Genomic DNA, 24,607 nt, shown 5'->3' with positions numbered 1-24,607 from the left:
GCTGAGCTGTCCAATAGCTACCAAGCTCTCTCAGACCTTGGAGGAGTGCAACTGAGGCACTGGATTTCTAATTTTATTTCATTTTAATTGACATTTAAAAGGGAAGCAGGACTTCCATGGTGGTCCAGTGGTTAAGAATCTGCTTGCCAATGGAGGGGACGCAGTTTCCATCCCTGGTCTCAGGAGATCCCGCATGCCGCAGAGCGCTACGCCTGTGCACCACACTGCTGAGCCCGAGCTCTGGAACCCACGAGCCACAACTACTGAGCCATAAGCCCTAGAGCCCGTGCTCTGCAACGAGAGAGGCCATGGCAACGAGAAGCCCGCACACTGCAACTAGCGAGTAGCGCCCACTCGCCACAACTAGAGAAAGCCCATGTGCAGCAACGAAGCCCCAGCACGATAAATAAAATAATATTTTTAATAGAAGCTCCTAAACCCTCATTATGCACTTATTAAAATAGCGAACTAGTCTAAATGAACTAGAACCCTTACTAGTGTAGATGACTTTTCCATTGGACTCAACTTTATTGTTTGAGGGAGGCCTGCATTTGACATCAACAACAGCACTGCAAAAAATATCACTGTTAGATTGCAGTGTGTGTCTCAGTTTTATTTATTTATTTTTTTTAATGTGGCTACTGGGAAAGTTTAAATTACATCTGTGGCTCATATCTCACTTCTCTTGGACAGCACTGGCCTAGGGTCTTACAACCCTGTGAGGGCTGGTCAGTGTCCCATGGGAGCCATTCTCGACTTTCAGAAGCTGATCGTTTACTAAGATGCCCAGGTGATTCTTATGCAAAGCAATAAAAGCATAAGATCTGGAGAACACAAAAGACATGCTGGCCTCTGGGCGGTAACCCCAGAGTGGCCCCAGTCCTTCTGAGGGTGGGGGCAGGAGGCAGAGTGAACGGCAGGGTGCCCCGGGCCTGCCACTGTGATGTCACAGAGGCAGCCTCCTGGGTCGGCCAGCCCCACCCCAGCATGTCCCGGCTGCAGGATAACCTCTCCATCCTCTCCAGCCTACCTCATACCACCTGACCCCTCTGCCGGCAAGAGGGGCTCTGATACATCTTCACAGTCAAGGCTCCTCCCACGCAACCAACTAAGACAGAGTAGAAGAAACACTGAAACCCCTCTGCCTCATAACTTCAAAAGTGAATGAGCAATTCCTCTCAGCTGATTCAAAATGTTTGTCTCACCCAGAAGGTAGGTACCTTAAATTTTGAAATCTCATGACTATCTCATGTGTAGTCCCCTTACTATTGGATGTATAATATGGGTTATACAAACTCATCACAAGGAGCTTGAGAACACTCGGTAGGATTACCCGAAATGGAGTAAAAATGTGTTACTTGAGCCCAGTTTTTATTGATAAACTCAGTGATGGCCCTACCTTGGCCTCTTGTTCTTTCATCATATTCATTAAAACTTCCATTTCTTCCTCCTTTGCCTCTTATCACACCTTTCCTCTGCTCCCAGTGCAGCTTAATGTCTTCTAGGTCTTTTTTCCCTCTCTATCTGTATGATTTCTACTACAAAATCTAGTCCCTGGAAAAGGCCCAATGGCACGGAAGTGATAGCAGTGATAAACTGTCCATCACTCCAGCGAACTGAAAGAGATGCTGAGGCATTCCCATGACCAACTCCAATCCGAAATCTGCCGGAACTAAGAAAGGACAGCTCAATCTTAGGCTCTTTCTGGTCTCAGAATCTGCAGAGACACTTCCAGACCCAGAAAGACACTCACAGCCAACAAAGACATCTTGGCTTGTTTAGCGGAGAAGACACATCTGGAAGAGACTTGCCTTCCATTTTGAGACAGTTGGCAACTCCCAACTTGCAGCTCACAGGGTTACTAAAAAGAAAAAAAAGAAAAAAAGATGATGTTCATTCTCCTATATCTTACCTTTCCCAGGGGAGAAAAATGAAACTTATGATTAGCTTGAGAAATAACATACACACACACAGACACACACACAGAGCAATGTGGTGTGCTGTTTATGGGCTGGAAGTTAGAGATCTCAGAAGAAGGAGTTCCTAAAAAAAAAAAAAAAGACACATTTGGAGCCTCAGAGAAGAGCTCACAGTTCTGAAGAACCACTAGATTATTGGGCTCAATCCACTTCCCTGGTTCAGAATCTCCCTAAGTGATTAAATCATAAATAGGCCAACCCTCAGAAGTGAATACAGCTAGGACTAGCCGTAGTGAAAAAAAAAATTTTTATTGGTTTACGAGGAGAGGTACAGAGGAAATGATGGGAGAGTCCGTTTATCAGTATACACCCGTGAAGTTTAAAGGAGGCAATCTGTTGCCTCATTATGAGTGCGCTGTCATAACTGGGCTTCAATCTGTGCCACGGGTAAGGGTGACCAGGCCTCGCCTTGACCGAGGGGCGGCCTGGCCTTGACTCAGGAGGTTTCCCAAGTTGACTCTGCGTTTAGGAGTGTGTGGCCTTGAGGAGTCGGTCACTGGGGTCCTGACTTCTCGAGGTAGTGAGGATTAAACGTCCGTGGAGGGACTGCCAAACCGTCTGGGACAGGGACGGGGTAACCGGGGAGGACAAACTCTCTTTAATTCGCCTCCGAGAAAACAATCGCTCAGGGAGGTTAGGGAACTTGGCCAAAATCTTTAGCCCAGTCGTGGGGTTGGCAGGGACTAGAACTCAGATCTGCTGTGGGTTGGTGGCCCCGAAGTTCCTAAGTTCCGTCTCTCGGCTCCACGAAATGAGTCAGAGACAAGGCCTTTCTGCAGAACAGGAGCCGTAGCGTACCTTTAGGGGAAGGCGGCAGGGGGCGCGGAGACCTTAGACTTGGGTTTCAGCTCCTCGCGACCCTCGGCCCACCGGCTCGTGAGCGCAATTCAGGGGATGAACGGGGATCTCCGCCCTCCTTCAGCCCACCCCGCCTGGGAGGACCCTCGGGACGCCGTCCCCGTCCCCCCAGGAAGATGGAGAAGCCCCGGGCGGGGAGCCCCACCCGCTCGGGACATCCCGGCGCTCCGCCGCTGGGCTGGGCCTAGCCAAATGATTCAAAACAGGCTCCAGCGCGTCACCTTGGCAACGCTCTCCCGTTGCTAGGCGACCGGGCGCCGTAGTAAACCGAGGGCGGGCGTGTTACTAGCGGATGGGAGGGGGCCCACGGGAACTAGCCCAGCGCTCGGGCACTGCGACTGCTGGGGGAAGTCGGGGGGGGGGGTGGGGGGCAGAGAAGGAAGGGACGGGGTGGGGGGCGCATGCCGGATACAAACGGGGCGCCTCTTGAGAGGCCACTCCCGTTAGGCCCCTGCCCCGCCAGTCTGTCCCCGACACCCCACCACCCCCGCCCCGCCCAGCAGTCCCCGAGAGCTCCGTCACCCCCGCGTGAGCGATTGCCCCACAGGATGCCCAGATGGGACTGCCCCTCTGATTCACTCCAGCTGCTTGAGGCATGAAAGAAGGCGGCTTCCTCTCCTGGAAATGACTGCATTCGCAAAAGCCCTCAAACAATTCCATTAAAAAGAGGAACGGGAAAAGCCACACAGAGGAGAGCCCCCGCAAATGATTTTGTTTGGCCCTCCCCACTGCACAGAAGTAGGTGTTCCCAGAACTCGGGACCCATGTTAGGAAGACTGGAGCCCTTTTCTTATTCTGTGAGCATCTGAAGCCATGTGGACATAAAGCATGGTTACATTAGGAATTAACCTGAAGCTGGGAAACCCCAGAGCTCAATGTCCTGTAGTGGCTTTTGTATTTTGGACACTCGGCATGGGCATTTTAGTGGTTAGTCTTCCCATTAGGGCTGGGAAGCAGGTATCAAAATGTCCTGAGCCAGCATTGCTAATCGTCCTCAGTAAATGTGTCATGTGTGAGGCATTGAAGTAACGATTGTAATTAGGGCTACAGAACCTCAGAACTTTGGACATTGGAGACCTACCATCCGAAAGGGCTCCAACCAGGAGGGAATCACAGGGCTTGGGAAAGGATATAACATTTCCAGTCTGTCACTGGCTTGTGAGCAATCTGATTGTACCCTAGTCTCTGTGAACTGAAGATAATACTTGCTTATGAGATCACTGCTGTTTTCTGGGCTTGGCGCGTCAAACAGCAGGAATGTTTCCACAGGTGGGAGGAAGCGTATTGGCACAGGGTCTGTTTGATGAAACTCAGGGTGCATCTATGTAAAAAGGCCTAGGGTGTGTCTGTGGACCCTCTTTGCAGCTCCTCCCTGCTCTTTCGTATGTGAAGCAGGAGGATCCCTGTCCCTTTCACCATAGGAGTCTGTTTGGACACTTTTTCAAGATCTTATCTTCAGCCATAGTCTTCCTAGCTGTATTTGTGAGCTGGGTTTCCATTACGCACTTCATTCATTCATTCATTCCATTCATTTGTGGCTGTTAGGGCTAGGCTCTGAGGATCAACAAGAATAAGACATAGTTGCTACTGTATCTAGAAAGTTAGTCAAGTGAACAGAACAGCCAAGTAAACCATGTGATGAGTTACAGGAGAGAGGCAGACAGAACAGAGCAGTGTAGACCAGAGTCAGTAACTGAGACATTCACACTGTATTCCAACCTTTCATCTACTTAGTAACAAAAAAGAATTCGTTAATAGGGCCTGGGTCAGAAATCTGACTCCTGGGAGGATAGAGTGTACTATCTGTGTCCCAAACTAAAGGAAATCAACTCTGAATATCATTGGAAGGACTAATGCTGAAGCTGAAGCTCCAATTCTTCGGCCACCTGATGTGATGAGCCAATTAGTTGGATAAGACCCTGAAAGATTGAGGGCAAGAGAAGAAGGGGACAACAGAGGATGAGATGGTTGGTTGGATAGCACCACCCACTCAGTGGACATGAGTTTGAGCAAACTCTGGGAGACAGTGAAGGGCAGGGAAGCCTGGCATGCTGTAGTCCATAGGGTGAGTGAGTGAGTGAACAACAACTGTCCCAAACAAACCTTTCTCGGGACAAGATGCCAGAATGGATATATGCGATAATAATAAAAAAAATAAAACCTGGATTCCATAGCCCCAGTCTTGGACCTGAGGGAAGGGCTGTGCTTTACAATCTTCCCTGGTTCAGGGAAGCCTGGCGTGCTACAGTCCGTGGGGTTGCAAAGAGTTGGACACAACTGAGCGACTGAACTGAACTGAACTGAACTGGTTCAGCATCTCAGCATTCTTACCCATTGTTTTAATCACTTCTAATCTCCAGAGTAGTCACAAACCAAATTGAATTCCTGTTTACAAAGTATATGTGGGTGTCCCAAGACCAGTTTCTCTTTTTTTCATACCTAGTAAATGTGTTTTTGGACAGTGCAGGGCACAGTGACTGAGGACCTTAGCAGGGATAGGTTGGTCCCAGCCCTTGGCTTTGTGATGTCACAAACGTTCAGTTGCACATACATCCCTGTGGGGGTGTCCTGAGGGGATCAGGGTCCAACAGACCAAAGTTCAGTAATGTTCCGAGACATGGAATCTTCTCGTCTGTGTTGAGTCAGGAGCTTCTGAGCCTAGTCAAATTATATTTATGTGGCATTGACTAGCAATTACTTTAAGAGAAGAAAGAGAAGGAACAAAAAATTAACATGCTCAAATTACAATGAAAGGAAGTGAGTGGGATACTCGGCTCTGATTTTTGTGGTCAGGCAGAGAAACTCATGCTTTGTCAAAAAGAGGAAATTGGACATTGTGGCCCAGGGTCCTTGGGGAGGGGATGGGGTGGGGGGGTCTCAATATTGACTGCATCTAGGAGCCAGCCAGTCAAACAAGCGTGCACACTAAATACACAGCCTCCTGCGGGTATGAGCATCTTAAGTCACTCGTGTCCGACTTTTTACAATCCCATGGCCTTCTGCCCACCAGGCTCCTCTCCCAGAGCTAGGCCTTAGTGCTACTTTCTCAGTCGTGTCCAACTCTTTGAGACCCCATGGACTGTAGCCCGCCAGGCCCCTCTGTCCATGGATTTCCCAGGCAAGAATACTGGATTGGGTTGCCATTTCCTTCTCCAGGAGATCCTCCCTATCCAGGGATTAAACCCAGGTCTCCTGCATTGCAGGCCGATTCTTTACTGTCTGAGCCACCAGAGAAGCCCAGAGCTAGGCTTTGGGAAGGCCTAAAATAATATAATTTGGGAGACCCTCTTTAAAAAAAAAAAAAGTACAATTTAAACAATAAGTATCTTGGAAGGGGCCTGAGTAAGTGGGGGGCCACAAAGCTGAAGTTTCATCAGCTCCACTCTCTAAATCTGCGTCTAGACTTCTTCATGTAACCCATCTGAGACTCTGCTGCTCCCGTCTCCTTTTCCCTGGAAAGGGCATATTTCGGGCTATTAAGGTACAGGGGGCGCGGTTTATGAGCAGAGGCAATAAAAACCAAAGACAGAGGACTGTGCCAAAAAGTGACTCAAGCGGGATATGAGAAGTGTCTCTAAGTATTTACAGGGTGGAAGCAGAGAGAAGGGAAAAGAATTGGTCACTGTTCTGGGGTGGAAAGGGAATGAGGATACGATTAAGTCAAGAAAAATGTGCACAAAACTCATCAGGAAACATTGTCGAACAATATTTTCTGATACCTCGGAGTTGTATTTCCCATGGGAAGTATTTGAGGACCTATTGAGTCACTGAAAACTAAAACTGGCTACAGAAAAATGTGCCACAGGAAACAATCTTACAAGATGTCCTCGAGGGAGCAGATGGATGGCCCCAAAGTTCACTGTGAGCCCTGAATTCCAGAAAGCTGACACATGGCTTCTATAGATTACTGTGTGGGGAGGAGGCCAAGGCAAGAAAAGAGAGCGCTAGCCTGCGGGGTGGGGCAGCCACCTCCACCCACCTTTGCTGCTGGTGGGGGGAAGCATGTGAGGGAAGAAGGAAAATATGGGAAGACAGTGCCACCCAGCGTTGAGATGAAAACTGCAGCCAGAAACCAACAGCCAATTCAATGACGTACAGGAATCAGAAATTCCCTGCTCCCTTTTCTCCAAGGAGAGGAGGGAAATAAAGGGTCTTTTGGGTGATACAGACATCACCCCTGGACTAAAGCACACGTGTGTTAAACAAGGGTGTTAAGTAAGGCTGACAAATAAGGAGAAATATGGTATGATACCCCTTAAATGTGGAATCGTATAGTGAGTGAGTAAAAGACACTCAGTCGTGTCTGACTCTTTGCTACCCCACGGACTATACAGTCCATGGGAATTCTCCAGGCCAGAATACTGGAGTGGGTAGCCTTCCCCTTCTCCAGGGAATCTTCTCAACCCAGGGATCCAACCCAGGTCTCCCACATTGCAGGCAGATTCTTTACCAGCTGAGCCACCAGGAAAGCCCAAGAATACTAGAATGGGTAGCCTATCCCTTCTCCAGGAGATCTTCCCGACCCAAGAGGAATCATATATGCGGAATCTAAAAAGAAATTATACAAATGAACTTATTTACAAAACAGATACAGACTCACAGACCTTATGGTGGAGGGGGAATGGAAGGATCAGGGGGAGGGATAGTTAGGAAGTTCGGGATCGACGTGTACACACTGATATATTTAAAATAGATAATCACCAAAACCGTACCATACAGCACAGGGAACTCTGCTTAATGTTACCTGGCGGCCTGGATGGAAGGGGAGTTTGGGGGGAAATGGGTACAAGTATGGCCGAGTCCCTTTGCTGGCCACCTGAAACTGTCACAACCTTGTTAATCGGCTATACCCCAATATGAAATTAAAAGTTTTTAAAAAATAGAGTAGAGCATATATCGGGTGACAGGATCAAGATCAAAGGAGACTACTTTGGCCAGAATGTGGACTAATTCAAGTGCTCCAAGGGGAGCCTGCCTTTGAGTCCCCAGACCGACTGCACAAACATAGGAGATGGGAGGATTGACTGGTCAACGTGGCGGAAGGGCAGGGCAGGGCAGAGAGGAGGCTTTCGCTAGATGTCAGCCCAAAGTGAGTCAAACAGGTGTGATTTTTATGGCACGTTAATTCCCTGATTATATAGTTTTCAGTCTGTTCTGTTTTTTTTACTTGTGTGATCAGAGTGGTGATTCCCAAGTTCCTTGCATGTGGAACCGGAAATTCCAAAGCCCAGCCCTGGGTGTATGCAAAAAGTGTTCTAAAATTATAGGTTCCTGGGTATCACCCCAGAGCCACTACAGCTCAGGATGAACCTAGAAATCTGCATATCTTCCAAAGTTGCAAAGGTGGTTCTGATGCTTGGTCAGAATTGAGCACTGCTGCTCTCGAATATGGAGTAAACTTTGAGGACTTTACAATCCAGACCAACAGTTGGAATATAGAAAGCATCATGGGAGGGGACAAGGACAGAGAGGAGGGAATGGTCCTTAGGAAGAAACATTTTCAAAGAATGAGTGACTTGAGTTCATCTTGACAAGAGGCAGATCCTCGGGCAAGAAGAGCAGACATTCCAGGAAGAAGGAAGGAAGGGCATCTGCCAGGATGAGGAGGATGAAGTCCTTGGGCATTCAGGGGAACAGAGCAGTCTCCCCACCTTCTCAACCTGATTAATTGGTACAGTTTTTGAGGACAGAAAACACCATTTGTATTTCTAGAGGACTGACTACAAAAGATATGCAATCAAACCCTTATTGATTTGCCAGGTTTGTTTGCTTTTTGTTTAAGTTTTAGAAATGTACTTTAAAGAAAAAATTTATCCCTTTGCCCAAAGATTGGGAGAGAAATGGTAGATAACCACAGCATTGCTAACCCAGGGGGTTATTTCTCTCCAATCCTCCTCCCTCGGCAGGCTTACCCCCAACACTACCTAACACACAGATGATCTCTGGATGTTATAATAATCCTTACTGATGTCACTCACTGGAGAGTGGAGACCACCCATGACACCAGGAAGCCTTTCCATACCCATGGCTCTATGAGGCCGCTGACACTGCAGATCACGGGGCTTATGAAGGGGATGGAAAACCCAACACAAGGGAACGGGAACTGACAAAAGTTACTCCAAAGCAATGGTGACTACAGTGTTCTTCTGCCATAAAATCAAGCCCAATCCATTCCCACCAGTTACCTAGGGAGTGGCGGTGAGATGGACACTCAATCACTCTGCACTTTTTTAATTTATTTTTTAATTGAAGGATAATTGCTTTACAGAATCTTGATGTTTCTTCAATTCTGCACACATAGGTCCTTGCGTCTTAGTGCTGAATCCCAGACCCCCAGTGGCAAGCTCTTCTGTGTAATCACTCCAGACAACTGGACCATGAGTGCCTTGTCGATTTTTAAATGCCCAAGTTCCCTGCAAGGCAGCGTTTAATCATGAAGCACTCCAAAATATATGGTAGAGGGGAGGGGTGGGAGGAGGTGGGAGGGGAATGGAAAGGGAGTTTTCCTTCTTTCAACACTAAACCAAAGGGATTTGGAGCACAGATGGCATCTGCAGTCATTCTGGACAAGCCGTGAGACAAGGACCATGGTCAAGGTAACCAGCTTCCCTCTCTTATTGTTTGGAACATGCATTTCATAGCTGTTTTGCTCCTGATTCTTTTAAGAGATGTGCCAGTCACATCCATTTGTTGTCCTTACTAGTCTGTGTTAATCCTGAGGTTTTGCCATTAACTATGTTGATGGAAGAATCACTGAAACTTGATAGAAATTAATTATTGAAAAGCATAGATTTTCAGTCTATATACTTCCCTAGTGGTCTGAGCCTGTGTCTGAAGCCACACACTGTCCCATTTTTAGAGAGTGAAGAGTCGCCTCGGCTTGGGGCTTGTCAGTACATGCCAAGATAGAACATGTCTTGTGGCCGCTATTTCTTCTCCATGATCCCCTGAAGGAAGCCATTGCCAAATTAGGTGGTTCTTCTAAATCAAGAGAAAGGCATTTTTTAGGGGGAAGAATAAAATATGTAGTGAAGGGTATGGCAGTGTGGGTGTTGAAGACAATTCTTGAAGATTCTTGAATGGATTCTCATTCATTTACCAAGATAATCGTTGAATGAGGTTCCTTGAGTCTGTCCTTGGTAGACACTCCTGGGAACAGCATCTTTGGACTTCATTCCAAGCTCTTTTTCTTCTCTTTTCAAAACTTTTTATTTTATATTCAAGTATAACTGATTAACAATGCTGTGATAGCTTCAGGTGCATGGCAGAGCGACCCAGCCATCATATAGGTGTATGCATTCTCCCCCAAACTCCTCTCCCGTGAAGGCTGCCACATAACATGAAGCAGAGTTTTTGTGCTATACAGTCGGTCCTTGTTGATTCTTCATTTTAAATATAGCAGCGTGTACATGTCCATCCCAAACTCCCCAACTCTCCCTTCCCCCTACCCTTCCCCCTGGGAACCGTAAGTTCATTCTCCCAAGCTCTTTTTCATTCTTTGCTTCTCAACTTCTTAAATTGGTTGTCTGTCACTTTAGCGCTGCTACAAAGTGGTGAGGGATTCATGATTCTTATTTCGGAATAACCTGATGAATAATTTATGAATAGGTATGATTTAAAATGGATTGAGGGTAAAATTAAAATCTGATGTGATGGGATAGTGGCTAAATCTCCAAGTCATACGAGGTTGAAAATAAAGTTGTCGAAAATGTAGAATTGCCTGAATCCTTAGTTCCATCTTTATACAGAATAATGGACGAAGATGTTGTACCTTGAAGTCTATTTCCTATTCAAACAATGGATATAAAAATAGAAAGGGTAACTAACTAAGAGTAGCAGAACAATGACAAAAACTATAGGATTCTCAAAACTAAAAAACAAGATGAACACATTCTTTTGGGGGAAGAAAAGGGGCTCATAATGACTTCCATATCTGGCAATATAGATCACCACCCCCACTTCCAGATATCATGGCTTTTGAGTCCTCACCAAGGTCACCCAGAGTCTTGAACCAACAATTCTTGCTGGAGTTAATTTGTTGAGTGCTTTAAAAAAAAAAATCTTATTAGCAAATTGCTTTACAGAAGCTGTTTTATCATACATTTTGCTTATTGGCTTCTCTCTACATATGAATCTGGTATATTTCTTATTGCCATAAAAAACTGCACTTTGTCTGTGGCATATACTGTTTTAGTCCCTAAAAATTATAAAGAACAAACTGTTATGATTCTAAGATAAAGTTGCCTGTTTAATGTAGAAAATGTTCAGCTGGAGATGATGAGAGAGGCAGATTTATGGGCCTGTCTCATTTAGCTATGGTTTTATTTACATCTCTTAAGCTAAGCAGATTTGGGTCTGATTAATTCTGATGTAAGTGATTCCCCTTAGAAAGCTCAAGATGGTTTACTTTAAGAAGTGTCTGTCAGCAACTAAGTATGGGCTTCTTTTCCGCTCAGTATATATTAATATAACAGTACAAACTGCTTCGTAATGCAAAGTGTGAGACCTGTCAGATCTCTTTATTTTTCTATTAATAAATCAAATTCAATCTGTCTCCATGCCACCACTCCCCAGCACTGAAACATCTAATGTTGGACATCTTTTAGGTTAAAAATGACAAGGTTGAGGGCTCCAGCCAAAGCCACGGGGGCTGCATTCATTCTGCAGCCCCCCACCGAGTCACCTGCAGGCACTGTAACTGCATTGGGCTGGGGGGCTGCACCTGCAGGTTCCTTGTCCACAGGACACCCTCCCTGTGGCTCCAAGGCCAGAGCACTCAAAGTCCAGCCTCCGTGGGTACCACGCAGCCACCTTGCATTTGAGATTCTCTCAGTTCAGGCATAGTGGATGGAAGCTGAACTCAGATCACCACCTCTCTCAAAACCACCACTCTATTTCCTCTCCAAGGGTTGCAGCATCCCAGTTGGTCCTCCGCCCTCCTACCCTCAAGAGTCCTGTGCCTCTATCTGCTCCCCTAGGGAGCATCCTCTTTAACATTTATTAATAGGATAAATGGGCTTTCCTGGTGGCTCAGATGGTAAAGAATCTTCCTGCAATGTGGGAGACCCAGGTTCGATCCTTGGGTCAGGAAGATCCCATGGAGAAGGAAATGGCTACCCATCCCACTATTCCTGCCTGGAGAATCCCATGGATATATGCCCCTTACTCCTCTCAGAGGAATCTAACACAGGGAAAAGTGAAAGTGTTAGTCACTCACCCATGTCTGATACTTTGCGACCCCATGGACTGTAGCCTGCCAGGCTCCTCTCTCCATGGAATTCTCTAGGTATGAATACTGGACTGGGTTGCCATTCCCTTCTCCAGGAGATCTTCCTGACCCAGGGGTTGAACCTGGGTCTCCTGCATTGCAGGTGGATTCTTTACCATCTGAGCTACCAGGGAGGAAGACATCAAAACCTTATATAGTATAGTCATAAATTAAAACCCATTTATAACTAAAAGGAGTGTAAATGTTTTTTGTTAGATTGGAAGAATGGGGAATTTAACATGTGAACCATTATTATATGTCAGATAAGTGCCCAACATTTTGTTTGTATTATTTAAGTAAATCCTCATAACAACAACAAATCCCTCCCCACTACCTTTCCCTAAAGACAAAACCAAAGATTACCAGCAGGAACATCTGGTGAACACCCAATCCTTTTTCTCAATCAGATACACACTAGCTCAGTGGCTTAATCACATTACTACCTGATGCTTGTTCAGATTATCCCCAGTAAGCGTTTTAATATAATAAGGTCCAGCTGAAATAAACATCATGGCTTCAGCGCCGGCTCCAGGCCACTCCTGCTCCAGCCGAGCTTGCCCAAGGCTACTTGGAGAAAACTCCTGAGGGCTGGTCGCACCCATTGTGTGGGAGGAAAGCGGCTCCCGGGGAGCTTAGGGAGCCTCGGGGGAGGGTGCTGATCTCCGATCTCAGATGAGGCTCTAACATCAGGCTCCTCACCTGTGTGTCTTATTACAGATGGGGCTCTCGAAGAGCTCCTCTAGCCAACGGACATGCCTATCTGCCATCCTCAGCATGCTATCACTCAGCCTCTCCACAGCATCCCTGCTCAGCAACTACTGGTTTGTGGGCACACAGAAGGTGCCCAAGCCCCTGTGCGGGAAAGGTCTACCAGCCAAGTGCTTTGACGTGCCGGTGCCCCTGGATGGGGGCGGCAGCAACGCATCTTCCCAGGAGGTGGTGCACTACAGCTGGGAGACCGGGGATGACCGGTTCACCTTCCATGCCTTCCGGAGCGGCATGTGGCTATCCTGTGCGGAGATCATGGAAGAACCAGGTAGCTGCCTCGCCCCCAGATTTCTTGTCCCCCGCCCCTGCAGGGGGAAGTGTGTAGCCCTCACTCACACCGGCCGGGCTCACCCCTAGCCTCAGCATCTCCCCCCGCTCCATTGTGTCCCTTCCACATCAGACTCCTTTGTCATAAGGTCCAAAGTCCATCCATCTGGCATTTCACCTCCAGACTCTCGCTGGTTTCAAACAGCATCCCCCTTCAACAGTCTCACGCAGACTTGGAAGGTTATGAGACTTCCCATTCCTGCCAGCCAGAGTTGCCGTTTAGAGACAAAACAAGGAGACTGATCGTAGAGAAAGCCTGGGCTCTGTCCAGGAACAACTTCACTCCCTCACGCTTTGATTTTCTCCTTTGTGAGATGCAGGCATCAGAGTAGATGGCCCTTAAAGCATCCCAGAAGTGTGTTCTCATTCTAAGTGTTATTGTTACCACTGAAAAGGCAGGGCAAGTGAAGCCCAGGGAGGAAAAATACATCCTGGAAGTTCTCCCCAGAGGAGACGCAGCCAGACCCACTCAGGTCTCAGGTCGTGGGGCGTACACTCGCAAAGCAGGCGCTATGCCAGCATGTTAGATAGGGGCTTGTCCTCAGGCGAATAGCAGAGGACGCTCCCTCCTCCCTGCTCACAGCTTGCAAAGATCCCCCTGTAGTGAAGTTTTCCTAAAGCCCAGAACTGTGTACAATTTGCAGTCTAGTGCTTTTCCCAGTTTGGGCTAAGGTGAAAAGGAGATGGGAAAGGATTATAAACTCTGGGGTATTTCCATTTATTTTTACATTTTTAATTAATTTAATTGGAAGATAATTACTTTACAGTATTGTGATGGTTTTTGCCATACAGCAATATGAATCAGTCATAGACATACATGTGTCCCCCCATCCTGAAGCCCCCACCTTCCTCCTCACCACATCCCTCCAGGTTGTCACAGAGCATTGGCTTTGGGCGCTCTGCATCATATATCAAACTCCCACTAGCTATCGATTTTACATGTGGTAATGTATACGTTTCCACATACTTGTAAAGTACAGACTTTCGGACTCAGTGGGAGAAGGAGGGGGTGGGATGATTTGAGAGAATTCCATTTATATTTATTATTGTGCCATTTAGCACTGCTGTGACTCCAGTCCAGGAAACAATTTAGAGCCACTCAAGCCAGCAGCAGGAGCAGAAGGAGCTGGTGAACCAACGCTGGAGACACCCCCTGGGGGACTCGGGGAGTGTCCTCTTCATAGTCAGGAATTGAGGCAGAAATTAATCTTGGATGACTCTGGCCTATTTTGCTCATCCATCCTTGCATCCTTCCCTGCTTCTAAAGAGACATTTATGGCCTGCCTTCCATGTGCTGGGCAGGCCCCCGGGATGGAATTAGGAAAAGCCTGTGTCCCTCGACCAGGGCAGCAGCTCACCACCTTGTACCTTGTCTATTTCAGGGGAGAGGTGCCGACGTTTCCTTGAACTCACACCACCAACCGAGAGAGGTGAGAAAGGACTACTGGAATTTGCCACGTTGCAAGGCCCACGTCACCCCACTCTCCGATTTGGAGGGAAGCGGTTGATGGAGAAGGCTTCCCTCTCCCACCTTCCCTTGGGGCTTGTGGCAAGTATGTGGGTTTGATGATAAATTTAGTTGCCATTGAGTTGGGCCTCTGGGGATCTAAACTGTACTGTGATCTCCTGCTTTTCTTTTCTTCTGAGCCCCACAGGGTGACACTAACTCCCACTAGGCTGATTCAAACTCCCACCTGGCTGACACTCATTCCTAGGCAGGAACGCAAAGAAGCAACAGCAGGGACAAATAAAGTTCCCAAACAGAAATCTACCAACAGCTCTAACCTACTCCTGTTGCCAAGTAACCATGTAGAAAGCTTGAATTTTTCCTTTTTTTTTTGCATTTCAGTAACTTTATTGAAAGGTATATATCCCTTAGTACCAAAACATAATGAAATTTGGTTAGGTTACCTCTGCCAATGCAAAATTAACACTGATGTAATAAATATTTTTGTAACATAGAAAGAAAGGAGTCAGGGTGGGAGGGGAGGAAGAAGAGAAACAAAATAGATGGTTCCAGAATTAAATTTTTTTAAGAGAAACAGAAAGAAGTAGCAAAATTTACATCCCTAAAAGATTTGGTGGAAATTGGATGATTTCTTCTCCAGTCTCCCTGAGAGTATTTACAGTGAGTCAAGCGTGGTTGGCTGTGTATGGGGTACTGAGGAGAGAGAGCTGATAGCCTCGAGCCCCCTGGTCAGGACTATTCCAGCTGCTTCAGTTCTGTCTTCTCCTCTGGTGCTATGAGGCTCTCCACTTCTCGTGGGAAGCATTTGTTCACCGCTAGTTCAGTTACTTAATTGTCAGGGTGACGGTTCTTCTTCCTCTGGTTTCTGACAGAGATCCTATGGTTATCACTGGGAGCCCAGTTTGCCTACATTGGACTTGAACTCATCAGTTTCCTCCTGCTACTGACGGACTTGCTATTCACAGGGAACCCTGGCTGTGGCCTCAAACTGAGCGCCTTTGCCGCCATCTCCTCTGTCTTGTCGGGTAAGCAGCATCCCAGGAGCTACAGAGGGGGTGGGTGTCCCCTGTTGCCTTTGAAGCCTAGCCGGCAGCTGGAATCTCTGTCCTAAGGGAAGGAAGGAGCCCCGAAGAAAGCTAAAGAATGGAGCCAGGAGATACAGCATAGGCATCTTTAATTTTAAACTGAAACAGCATGCAAAATGCTAGATTAAGTCACTACGTATTTTGCAAAATGATTTCTCTCTGGGTTCCTTCTGCTTGCAAGTTTTCTCATTATGTACAATACGGTTTGGTTTATTACTTCTGAGTCGTGACATGTACACAGCTTTGCCAGACTCTGTTGGATCAAGTAAGAGATGCCTGTAGATCAGTGGTCCCCAAGCTTTTTGGCACCAGGGGCCAGTTTTTTATGGAAGACAATTTTTCCACAGACTGGGGGCAGAGGATGGTTTGGGGATGATTCAAGCACATCACATTTATTGTGCACTTTATTTCTTTTATTATTATATCAGATCCACCTCAGATCATCAAGCATTAGACCCCCAGAGGTCGGAGCCCCTAGTGTAGATGATGAAGGAAAGGGTTCACGTTGGGAATGCAGATGGGAAAGACCTACAGGGAGTAGCAGCCCAGGGTGCAGCATTGACTAGAAATGTTCCCATAGCTCAAAACCTAACATCTGGGGAACCAACAGCAAATATGCCTTCAAGGAGGAGCCCCCAGTGCAGGGTAGCCCTGATGCCAGATAGGGAATACGATTTGCTCCCAATTCGTATTCCCTGTAGACAGATAGCAGTGCCAGTCTTTCTCTAAGGGTGCTGACTCCCTGTTTCTTTTGCAGGCCTTCTGGGGATGGTGGGCCATATGATGTACTCACAAGTTTTCCAGGCAACGGCCAACTTGGGTCCAGAAGACTGGAGGCCACACGCTTGGAACTATGGCTGGGCTTTCTAGTAAGCGCTTATCACCTCCACCACCTTTCTCCTCTTCCCCGGTCCACCTCCATTAAGTGGCAGCCCTCAACTAGGCGCTTGCTCTCTGTCCTCCTTCCTTCTCTCCATCCCTCATCCCAGACACCTGTCAATCATCCAGAGGGCTGGGCCGGCAGTCCATACCCATTCTCTCCCCACCTTCCAAGGAGAGGTACAGAGTGGATTCCTCTGGCTTATTTTTCGTGAGGACGTTGTCAAGTTTTTCTGCTGATAAAGCTGTTAATACGTGCTTCTACACCTGACATGTAGGACGTCCTAGGGAAATGAGACTGATTTCACATGGTTTATGGAAATGAGGCTCTACATTTTATATGTTCTGTTGCCTAGAAAGTTCATTCAGATTTTTCCATAAAAGCTTACAGAGAACCCTGAACAAACTTTTCGGCCAACCCAATATTTTGATTCAAAATACCGGGAGACAGAGAAATGAAATAGCCTTGAAATCAGGATTCCACTTCTGTGAATGGCTGCCCACTCTCCTATAATGAATAAGTTCATCCTGCCTCCATTCTTATTCCACCAAACTGGGTTAGAAATGAAACAGTCTCTCTCTAACCCTTAAAGAACTAAGGGCTCAGTTAGTTTAGACTTCTCTTATTATAAAGAAGGAAGCAGAAACCATGATGAAACGCAAGCATTCAAGGGTAACATCCCCTTTATGTGGGTTTCTCACCTTCTCCCTTGAGGGACACTCTCCATTCACTACACAGATGCCGACTTAGATCATGAATCATCTGGGCTGAGTTCTAAGCACTTACCAGTGCTGGAAAGACAGCGCCAGTCTTGAGTTTCTGTGCCGAAGAGGCACATGGAAAGCCTACACCTGTCTGTCACGGGATCCCGTCCCCTTTCCTCATGGTATAATATGGGCTATTGGATTCGGGGGTCTCTGATCTTTCCATCAGCCACCCTATCACAGTTTAGCTCATTTTCTGCACTCATCATTTCTCAGCTTTTGTCCATTTTTCTAGCCACTCTTGGCATTTCAACTGCAGGGCTCAGACTTCAAAACTCCCACCCGAGTCTAGTCTGCCACAGGCAGCAGAGGGGAACACACAGCAGCAGCATGTGGCCTTTCACTGTCATGGCCTCGTGAAATCCACCCTCCAGCAACGCCCCCAACTCCTGGTGTCCTGGGCTTCCCACGACTGTGAGACACTCAGGGCCTTGACTTCCCCGGTTCTTAGGAGTGTGTTTGATATGGTTCCCTGGCGTCTTTTTCTCTTTGTTGAATCCATCCAGCTTCTCTTCCATCCTTTACAAATCTCCTTTGAGTCAAGAACCACGCTGTTTGCATGGTAGGCCTTGTTTCCACTAGAGAAGTCTATACTAAGGCCTTTGGATGTGTACTCAGGGTTTCCTGAATGCCTCCCAGACGCTCAACTCTGGGCAGCCTACGACAGCTAGGCTGAAAACCAAGGAAGACGGAAGAGGTGTCTGAGTGCAGGAAAATCTTTGGCAGGAAATATGTGTGTTTCAGGCTTCCCTGCTGGCTCAGATGGTAAAGAGTCGGCCTGCAATGCAGGAGCCCCGGGTTCAATCCCTGGGTCAGGAAGATTCCCCTAGAGAAGGGAATGGTTACCCATTCCAGTAGACTGGCGGACTATAGTCCATTGGGTTGGACACGACTGAGTGACTCACACACACACACACAAATAGGCCGCCAGGTATAGAAGAACACAGCACTCACAACAAAATCAGTGCAGTGAAAATGAATGTTCAACTCCTGACTTTAAACACCATATAAATCATGGCTTTTTACTATAAAACATCCAGAACTTACCCTAGGACAGACCAAATTCAGACCTCTTGCCCACCAGTCTTTATCTACAATACCCTCATCTTCCTAAATCCCTAAGAGGCATCCCCTAGTTGACTAGTAGGAAGGGACCTTGATATTTTTCTTTCAAACCCGTAAGAAAATGTCTGACTTTCCCATTTTCCATGTGTGTGTCCCTAGCACGGCCTGGGTCTCCTTTACCTGTTGCATGGCATCGGCGGTCACCACCTTCAACACCTATACCCGGCTGGTGCTGGAATTCAAGTGCAGGCACAGTAAGAGGTTCCGAGGAGCCCCAGGCTGCCAACCGCATCACCACCAGTGCTTCCTGCAGCAGCTGGCGTGCACAGCCCAGCCGGGGGGCCCCATGACCAGCTACCCCCAGTTCCACGGTCAGCCCATCCGCTCCATCTCCGAAGGGGTAGACTTCTACTCAGAACTACATGACAAGGAACTTCAACAAGGCACCAGCCAGGAGCCTGAGGCCAAGGCGGCTGGCTTATCTGTAGAAGAGTGTTAGGAGTTAGGGGGTTTGGAGAGCAGGCCGAAGCCCCACCTTACACGTTGCTCTGTGATCAACACGTGTTCAAGCCACAGTCTGTTTCCTGAGTGTGACTTCCAAGAGGTTGAGAACAAGGGTATTGAAAGTCTAAATCCAAGGGGTGCACGCCCAGGTGCCCAGCGCTCTGGCTCCCTTTTCCATCACAGCTTAGTCTCACCACCCCCACTCCACCACTCCCCGCCACCCCACATCTCACTCATTCAGAAATTCCTTCTTGATTCAATTGTTCATTATGTGCCGGGTTCTGGGAGATAAAAAGAGGAGTAAAATAGAGATCCTGCCCTTTAGGGGGCAGTCAGGCTGGTCAGGAGAACAGAGACGGGGGGCTGATAGGGGCTCAGCTCAGCTGTGGTGCACTTGACTTTAAAGCCACACACTGGGAGGCAGTACTAGGAACGATGCCATGTAGAGCGCGTGTCCTCCGCGCTGCCTGCCACCGCGTCCGGCATCCATGTGATGGGCCCACATCACACTATGTTAATTACTATGTTAATTACACGTTATCCTTGGAGAGACCAGGAGACCAGGACACATGAGAAGGCTCCCACGGCCTGCAGGGACAGGCCACCCCCAAAACAGCCCACGTGAAGCCCCCTGGTGGTCAAATGCTTAGGATGCCAGGCTTTCAGTGCCGTGGCCTGGGTTCAGTCTCTGGTCAGGGAACTGAGATATCCGACAAGCAGTGGGTGCAGCAAAACAAACAAAACACCAGCCCACCGAGGCCATGTGAACAGGACAGCAGTTCCCCAGTGGAGAACCCAAGGGATGCTTCCCCAGAGACCAGGCTGCAGCTGACATTCCTCTCTGAGCCTCTGGCTCACATCCACCGCCTCGCCCCTTCTCTCTTCCATCAGGGAGAACACACCATCCTTGACGGCTGGAAAGAATGTGAGCAGCACACACATATGCTCCTATACACAGTGTTTATTTGTTCTGTGACAATTCACATTTTAAATAGTGCTTCCTGACAACGTACCAGCTGGCTCTCCTTAAACATGGGTACTAAGGATGGCCATTCACATTCGAAGGGGCGGGGGAGGTTGGGGAGAAACCACCAGACCACAGGAGGAAAAGCGGGAGAGACCCTCTGGGAGGGGGACGGTGGGGAGGATGTCATCTAGGATGGAGGGTTCATAAGGGACGGAAAAAGGAGATGCTGGGAGAAGGAACAGCCTTGTGTTCTCAGAAGTCAGTACCCTTTCTAAGCAGTGATGGGCTCCGCTGACACCCCAAGAGGAGCGCAGGGGAGGAGAGGAGCCCTTCCTGTCTTAGACGTCTGGTCAGGGGGTTGCCTGAGAAGAGAAGGAGGTTCAGGGACATGTTTGACAACAGCCCAGCGCCCACACCGGTCAGATGAAGCTTCCTTGACCTTCATCCACCACGTACCCCCCACTGTACTGGCTGCAAGAGAAAGAGGAAACCTGTGTCCTGCTGTTTTAGCCAGAGAGATTCAAACTGATCAGGGTCAAAGCAGTCTCTGTTAAGTTGGTTTGCAAACACACCACAAAGAATTTGGGGACTTTTTTTTCCCCCTGACTGCTACTGATGTATTTCTGGGACACTCCCAGCATAAATACAGTCTCCTGCCCTCAGCAGTCCCTCTCAAACCAGATCCTCAGTAAACACCTCTGCATTTGACTCTTGCCCAAAGTGGGTGGCTTCCCAGGAAGCCTCCATGTGGCGGGGCAGCAGGTGGCCCAGCCCCGGGCCACAGGATGGCCACTCAAGCTTTAGGTATTCAGTTGACTGTGAATTAGTCCTTAGAATTCTCTACTAGACCAAACTCAATCCTATGCCCTTCTATCCAGGCAGATTCAAACCCTAGAAGTGAATCTGGAATCAATCCCATGCTTCTGAGTGTCTTCTAATTGTTCCCCTAAGTTTACAATAACCGAGACCCACACATGCCTTTCAAAGAGCTAGAATCAAATTTGCTCTCAAGGACTTAAGGCAGAGGGGATGGGAGGGCAGACACCTGGTTAAGACCAGTCTACAGGCTAAGCAACACGCTTCTTAGAGCTCTGGCTACCAACCTTCTATTAGGTCACAATGCCTTTCAGTGGCAATTCAGACATATCCCTTTAAAACTGGCATCCCAATTTTCTGTAATCTCTAAAGTCGAGGAACCTATTAACACAAGCTAAAAAGACACAGGTTTACGTCGAGAGAGAACCTGAGTGTACTCAGGGATGACTTATCAAAATTATTCCAGAACAAAAGTGGTTCTCCTCCGGCTCATGTGGGATTCCCTGCTGTATGAACAATGGTCTAGACGTTTAAAAGAGAACCTGATAAAGTAACGTATTCATACAGAAGGAGGAGGAAGTAAGCACTAGAGATAACTCTAAAGAATTTCACCACTTATAAAAGCTATAGTATTTACAGAGACATTTTCTCAAAATACTCTGCTTCAAGGGCTCTACAAGGAAGAGAAGGGTACACGGCAGAATGGCTGCATGCTGGGCTCAAGGAGCCAGAATCAAAGTCCAGAAACAGCTTGGCTCTCGTGCAAGCAAAGCAGAAATATCCCTGAATAAAAGAGCAGAAGGGAAGATGCCCATGAGGAGATGCTGAGAAAGCAGAGTGGAGATGAAGGGGGCTGAGGCTGCCTGCCTCAGTTGTTCCTGACTTGAGTTTTCCTCTAAGCTGAGGATGGCATACACATAAGCACGTATGAAGTAAACATGATAAAAATGACCATGACTGGCAGAACAATATCAACTGAGACATAACCTCTGGACCTTGTTGGTGGCGGCGTGGAGGGAGGGAGGGGTATTTAAACCACTTTTGCTCCCCTTCTGATAGAATGGGAGAAAATTATTGCAAACAAAGAAACTGACAAAGGATTAATCTCCAAAATCTGTAAGCAGCTCACACAGCTCAACAGCTCAAAAAACAACCCAATCAAAAAATGGGCAGAAGACCCAAACAGACATTTCTCCAAAGAAGATATGTTGTTGTTGTTCAGTTGCTAAGTCGTGTCTGACTTCGCAATCCCATGGATTACAGCACACCAGTCTTCTCTGTACTCCACTATCTCCTTGCTCAAATTCATGTCCATTGAGTGAGTGATGCTATCTAACCATCTCATCCTTTGCAGCCCTCTTCTCCTTTTGCCTTCAGTCTTTCCCAGGAAGAAGACATATAGATGGCCAATAAACACATGAAAAGATGCTCAACATCACTCATTATTAGAGAAATGCAAATCAAAACTACAATGAGGTATCACCCCACACCAATCAGGGTTAATTGTTATGGTCACTACATCTAGAAAGAAGGAATATGTGAGGAGACAAGAGACAGGAGCCGTAAGACGAGGAAGAAATGAGAATTCTGGCTGGCTCGTGCTATCCCCATGTCAGTCTTGCTGCTGCCAAGGTCAGGGGGCAGGCGGGCTACCAGCAGGGGGAGAAAAGAGGAGAGATGCCGAGGGGCCCTCCAAGTCGAGGTCGGCCACCTGTCTCAAGAGGACCCAAACCAACAAGATGTGTTTCAGACAGTTGAGAACCTGGGTCCCTGGGAGCTTAGGATGTGCGTATCTAGAAAAGACTTCATCACCACACGAACAGACAGATACACACTCAGGGCATTAGGCACAGCAAAACATTCCAGGGAAGGACTTCACTGGAATTTCCCAGCCAGGGTTCATAAATTAGACAAACAAAAAATAAAACAGTAAGATTCACAGTTCCAAACTATCCACACAGAGTACCTAGGAGAAGGGGTTAATTCAGGGGTTGGGCGGGCAGGTAAGATACCCCAGCCGAACGGGTGGTGCTGTTATCGAAGAATTCCAAGTGCCTGGCGACGGTCACACAGAGGAGGTGGACCTCCTCTCCAAAGAACTATGTTTACCCCCGCTGGGGAGGGACAGGGCCACTCCATTCACTTCTTCTGGAACCGAAGAGTCCAGCAGCCTAGATCTAGGGAGAAAAGGGCACAAATCAGTGACTTTAATTTTTTTCATGGTAGAGACATGGAAGGACTCTCAAGGTCAGAATATCCCTCTATTTCCCTATCCTTTTGTTTAGCCTCCAAAGTTTACAAGTGTCCCTCCAGAAAGGTCCAGAGACTTTATCTTTTTCCACTATACATTCTTGAACATTGGACTAGGCTGTTGTATTGAGGGAGGGCACGGGGTGCATTTTGAGCAAGATAACCAGTCAGTCCTACAGGAAATCAACCCTGAATATTCATTGGAAGGACTGATGCTGAAGCTGAAGCTCCAATACTTTGGCCACCTGATGCTAAGAGCTGACTCACTGGAAAAAACCCTGATGCTGGGAAAGACTTTAGGGCAGGAGGAGAAGAGGCCGGCAGAGGATGAGATGGTTGGATGGCATCGTTGACTCAAAGGACATGAGTTTGAGCAAACTCTGGGAGATGGTGAAGGCCAGGGAAGCCTGGCGTGCTGCAGTTCACGCAGTCAAAGAATCAGACATGACTCAGCAATTCAACAACAACCATCAGAGTTCTTCACAGTAGCTAACTGCCACAAGCCCTGCACGAGGCTGGCACCACCAGCCTTACCCAGAAAAGACCCAGAGTAACAGTAAAAGCCATGACCCCCCACTACCAAATGTCTCCTCTGAGACAGAGGGTACCATTTCCAGCTCAGAACAACCAAGCAGTAGTACAAGGTCATCACTCACCCCTGTGAAATCATGCTGGTCCAAAACAGCTGTTTCCTGATACCTAGCAACTCAAGAAGGTGCCCACCCGCACCCTTGACCTTCTAAAGAGCAGACTTGGAGTTGGTTGTGTTTGCCCTTCACCCTCAAGAGTAACCACACACTTTCTTTCCCAAGCTTGTCACCTGGTAGGGAGAGTCGACGAACTTTATCCTCGAGAGGAATCTGCGCAGCTCCCCACGGCCGATTTTGGGGGTAGTCTCCTCCAGCTGGACCATTTGGCCTTCCATCAGTGCCCACCGCAGACTGAGCTTGCTGACCACCAGGGGGGCCAGGTGCCCTTCGGAGCTGAGCCCTGTTGTCCTGGTAACGTAAAAGGCATCTTTCCACAGGTCGTTGATCCCAACTGAGGAAGGATATAAAGGAGAGCAGTCAGTGAGGACAGAAGACTTGGGCTCACAGGAGAGAGGTTAGGCTCAAGACTCATTCACTCATTTCCTCCTTTGCTGATTCATACAAGATGTTTACTGAGCACTAATCAACACAAGGTACCGACTAGACAGTGGGTGCACATTGGTGAGCAGCTGGTGGCCAGCAAAGCAGCAAATTCTCTGTCTCTATACCTGTGCTTCTCCAAAGCGGCTACCTTTTTTTCTTAATAATTTATTTATTTTGGCTGCTTTGGATCTCATGGGATCTTTCATTGCAGCACACAGACTCTCTAGTTGTGGCCCATGGACTCTCTAGTTGCAGTGCACAGACTTCAGTAGCTGTGGCACACAGGCCTAGTTGCTCCATGGCATGTGGAATCTTAGTTCCCTGACCAGGGGTCGAACTCATGTACCTTGCATTTCAAGGTGGATTCTTTACACTGAGCTACCAGCTAAGTCCCAAAGCTATCTCTGAGAAAGCCCAAGATCAGGAAGTGAGGGGACTGGCCAACTGTGGTAGAAAAGGGAGAGCAGCAAACTAG

At 47.7% G+C, this 24,607-nt stretch overlaps 2 protein-coding genes and 1 long non-coding RNA gene across 5 annotated transcripts in view; 1 reads left to right on the top strand and 2 right to left on the bottom strand.

Moving 5' to 3' along the window:
• Nucleotides 1-958: 958 nt before the first annotated feature.
• Nucleotides 959-19,037, top strand: GSG1 (germ cell associated 1). 3 transcript variants are annotated; one of them, XM_020883777.2, is made up of 6 exons: nt 959-1,212; nt 12,823-13,141; nt 14,583-14,630; nt 15,541-15,693; nt 16,511-16,622; nt 18,622-19,037. In XM_020883777.2, the coding sequence occupies exons 1-6, from the start codon at nt 1,165-1,167 to the stop codon at nt 18,959-18,961; spliced, it is 1,020 nt and encodes a 339-aa protein (XP_020739436.2). In that variant the 5' UTR covers nt 959-1,164; the 3' UTR covers nt 18,962-19,037. The 3 variants fall into 3 exon arrangements, with proteins under 3 accessions (XP_020739436.2, XP_020739434.2, XP_020739435.2); XM_020883775.2 differs by having other exon boundaries at nt 960-1,212; nt 14,583-14,753; XM_020883776.2 differs by lacking the exon at nt 959-1,212 and adding an exon at nt 5,456-5,594 and having other exon boundaries at nt 14,583-14,753.
• Nucleotides 1,355-3,003, bottom strand: LOC110131253 (uncharacterized). Its single transcript, XR_002312128.2, has 2 exons — nt 2,778-3,003; nt 1,355-1,861 (listed from the first exon to the last, which is right to left on the bottom strand). It is a non-coding gene; the product is annotated as an uncharacterized lncRNA (long non-coding RNA).
• An 872-nt stretch (nt 19,038-19,909) lies between the features above and the next one.
• FAM234B (family with sequence similarity 234 member B) overlaps nt 19,910-24,607 on the bottom strand; it is a 41,506-nt gene continuing 36,808 nt past the window's right edge. The window contains exons 13-14 of the mRNA XM_020883783.2: nt 23,820-24,040; nt 19,910-22,926 (exon numbers count right to left, since the gene is read on the bottom strand). Of these exons, the coding sequence (XP_020739442.2) occupies nt 22,921-22,926; nt 23,820-24,040 (227 nt within the window). The 3' untranslated portion in view covers nt 19,910-22,920. The remainder of the gene's footprint in view (nt 22,927-23,819; nt 24,041-24,607) is intronic.

The sequence above is a fragment of the Odocoileus virginianus genome, chromosome 23 (genome assembly GCF_023699985.2).
Source record: "Odocoileus virginianus isolate 20LAN1187 ecotype Illinois chromosome 23, Ovbor_1.2, whole genome shotgun sequence".
Taxonomy (NCBI): domain Eukaryota; kingdom Metazoa; phylum Chordata; class Mammalia; order Artiodactyla; family Cervidae; genus Odocoileus; species Odocoileus virginianus.
The sequence above is the reverse complement of the archived record's forward strand: the minus strand, read 5'-3'. Positions and strand labels throughout refer to the sequence as shown.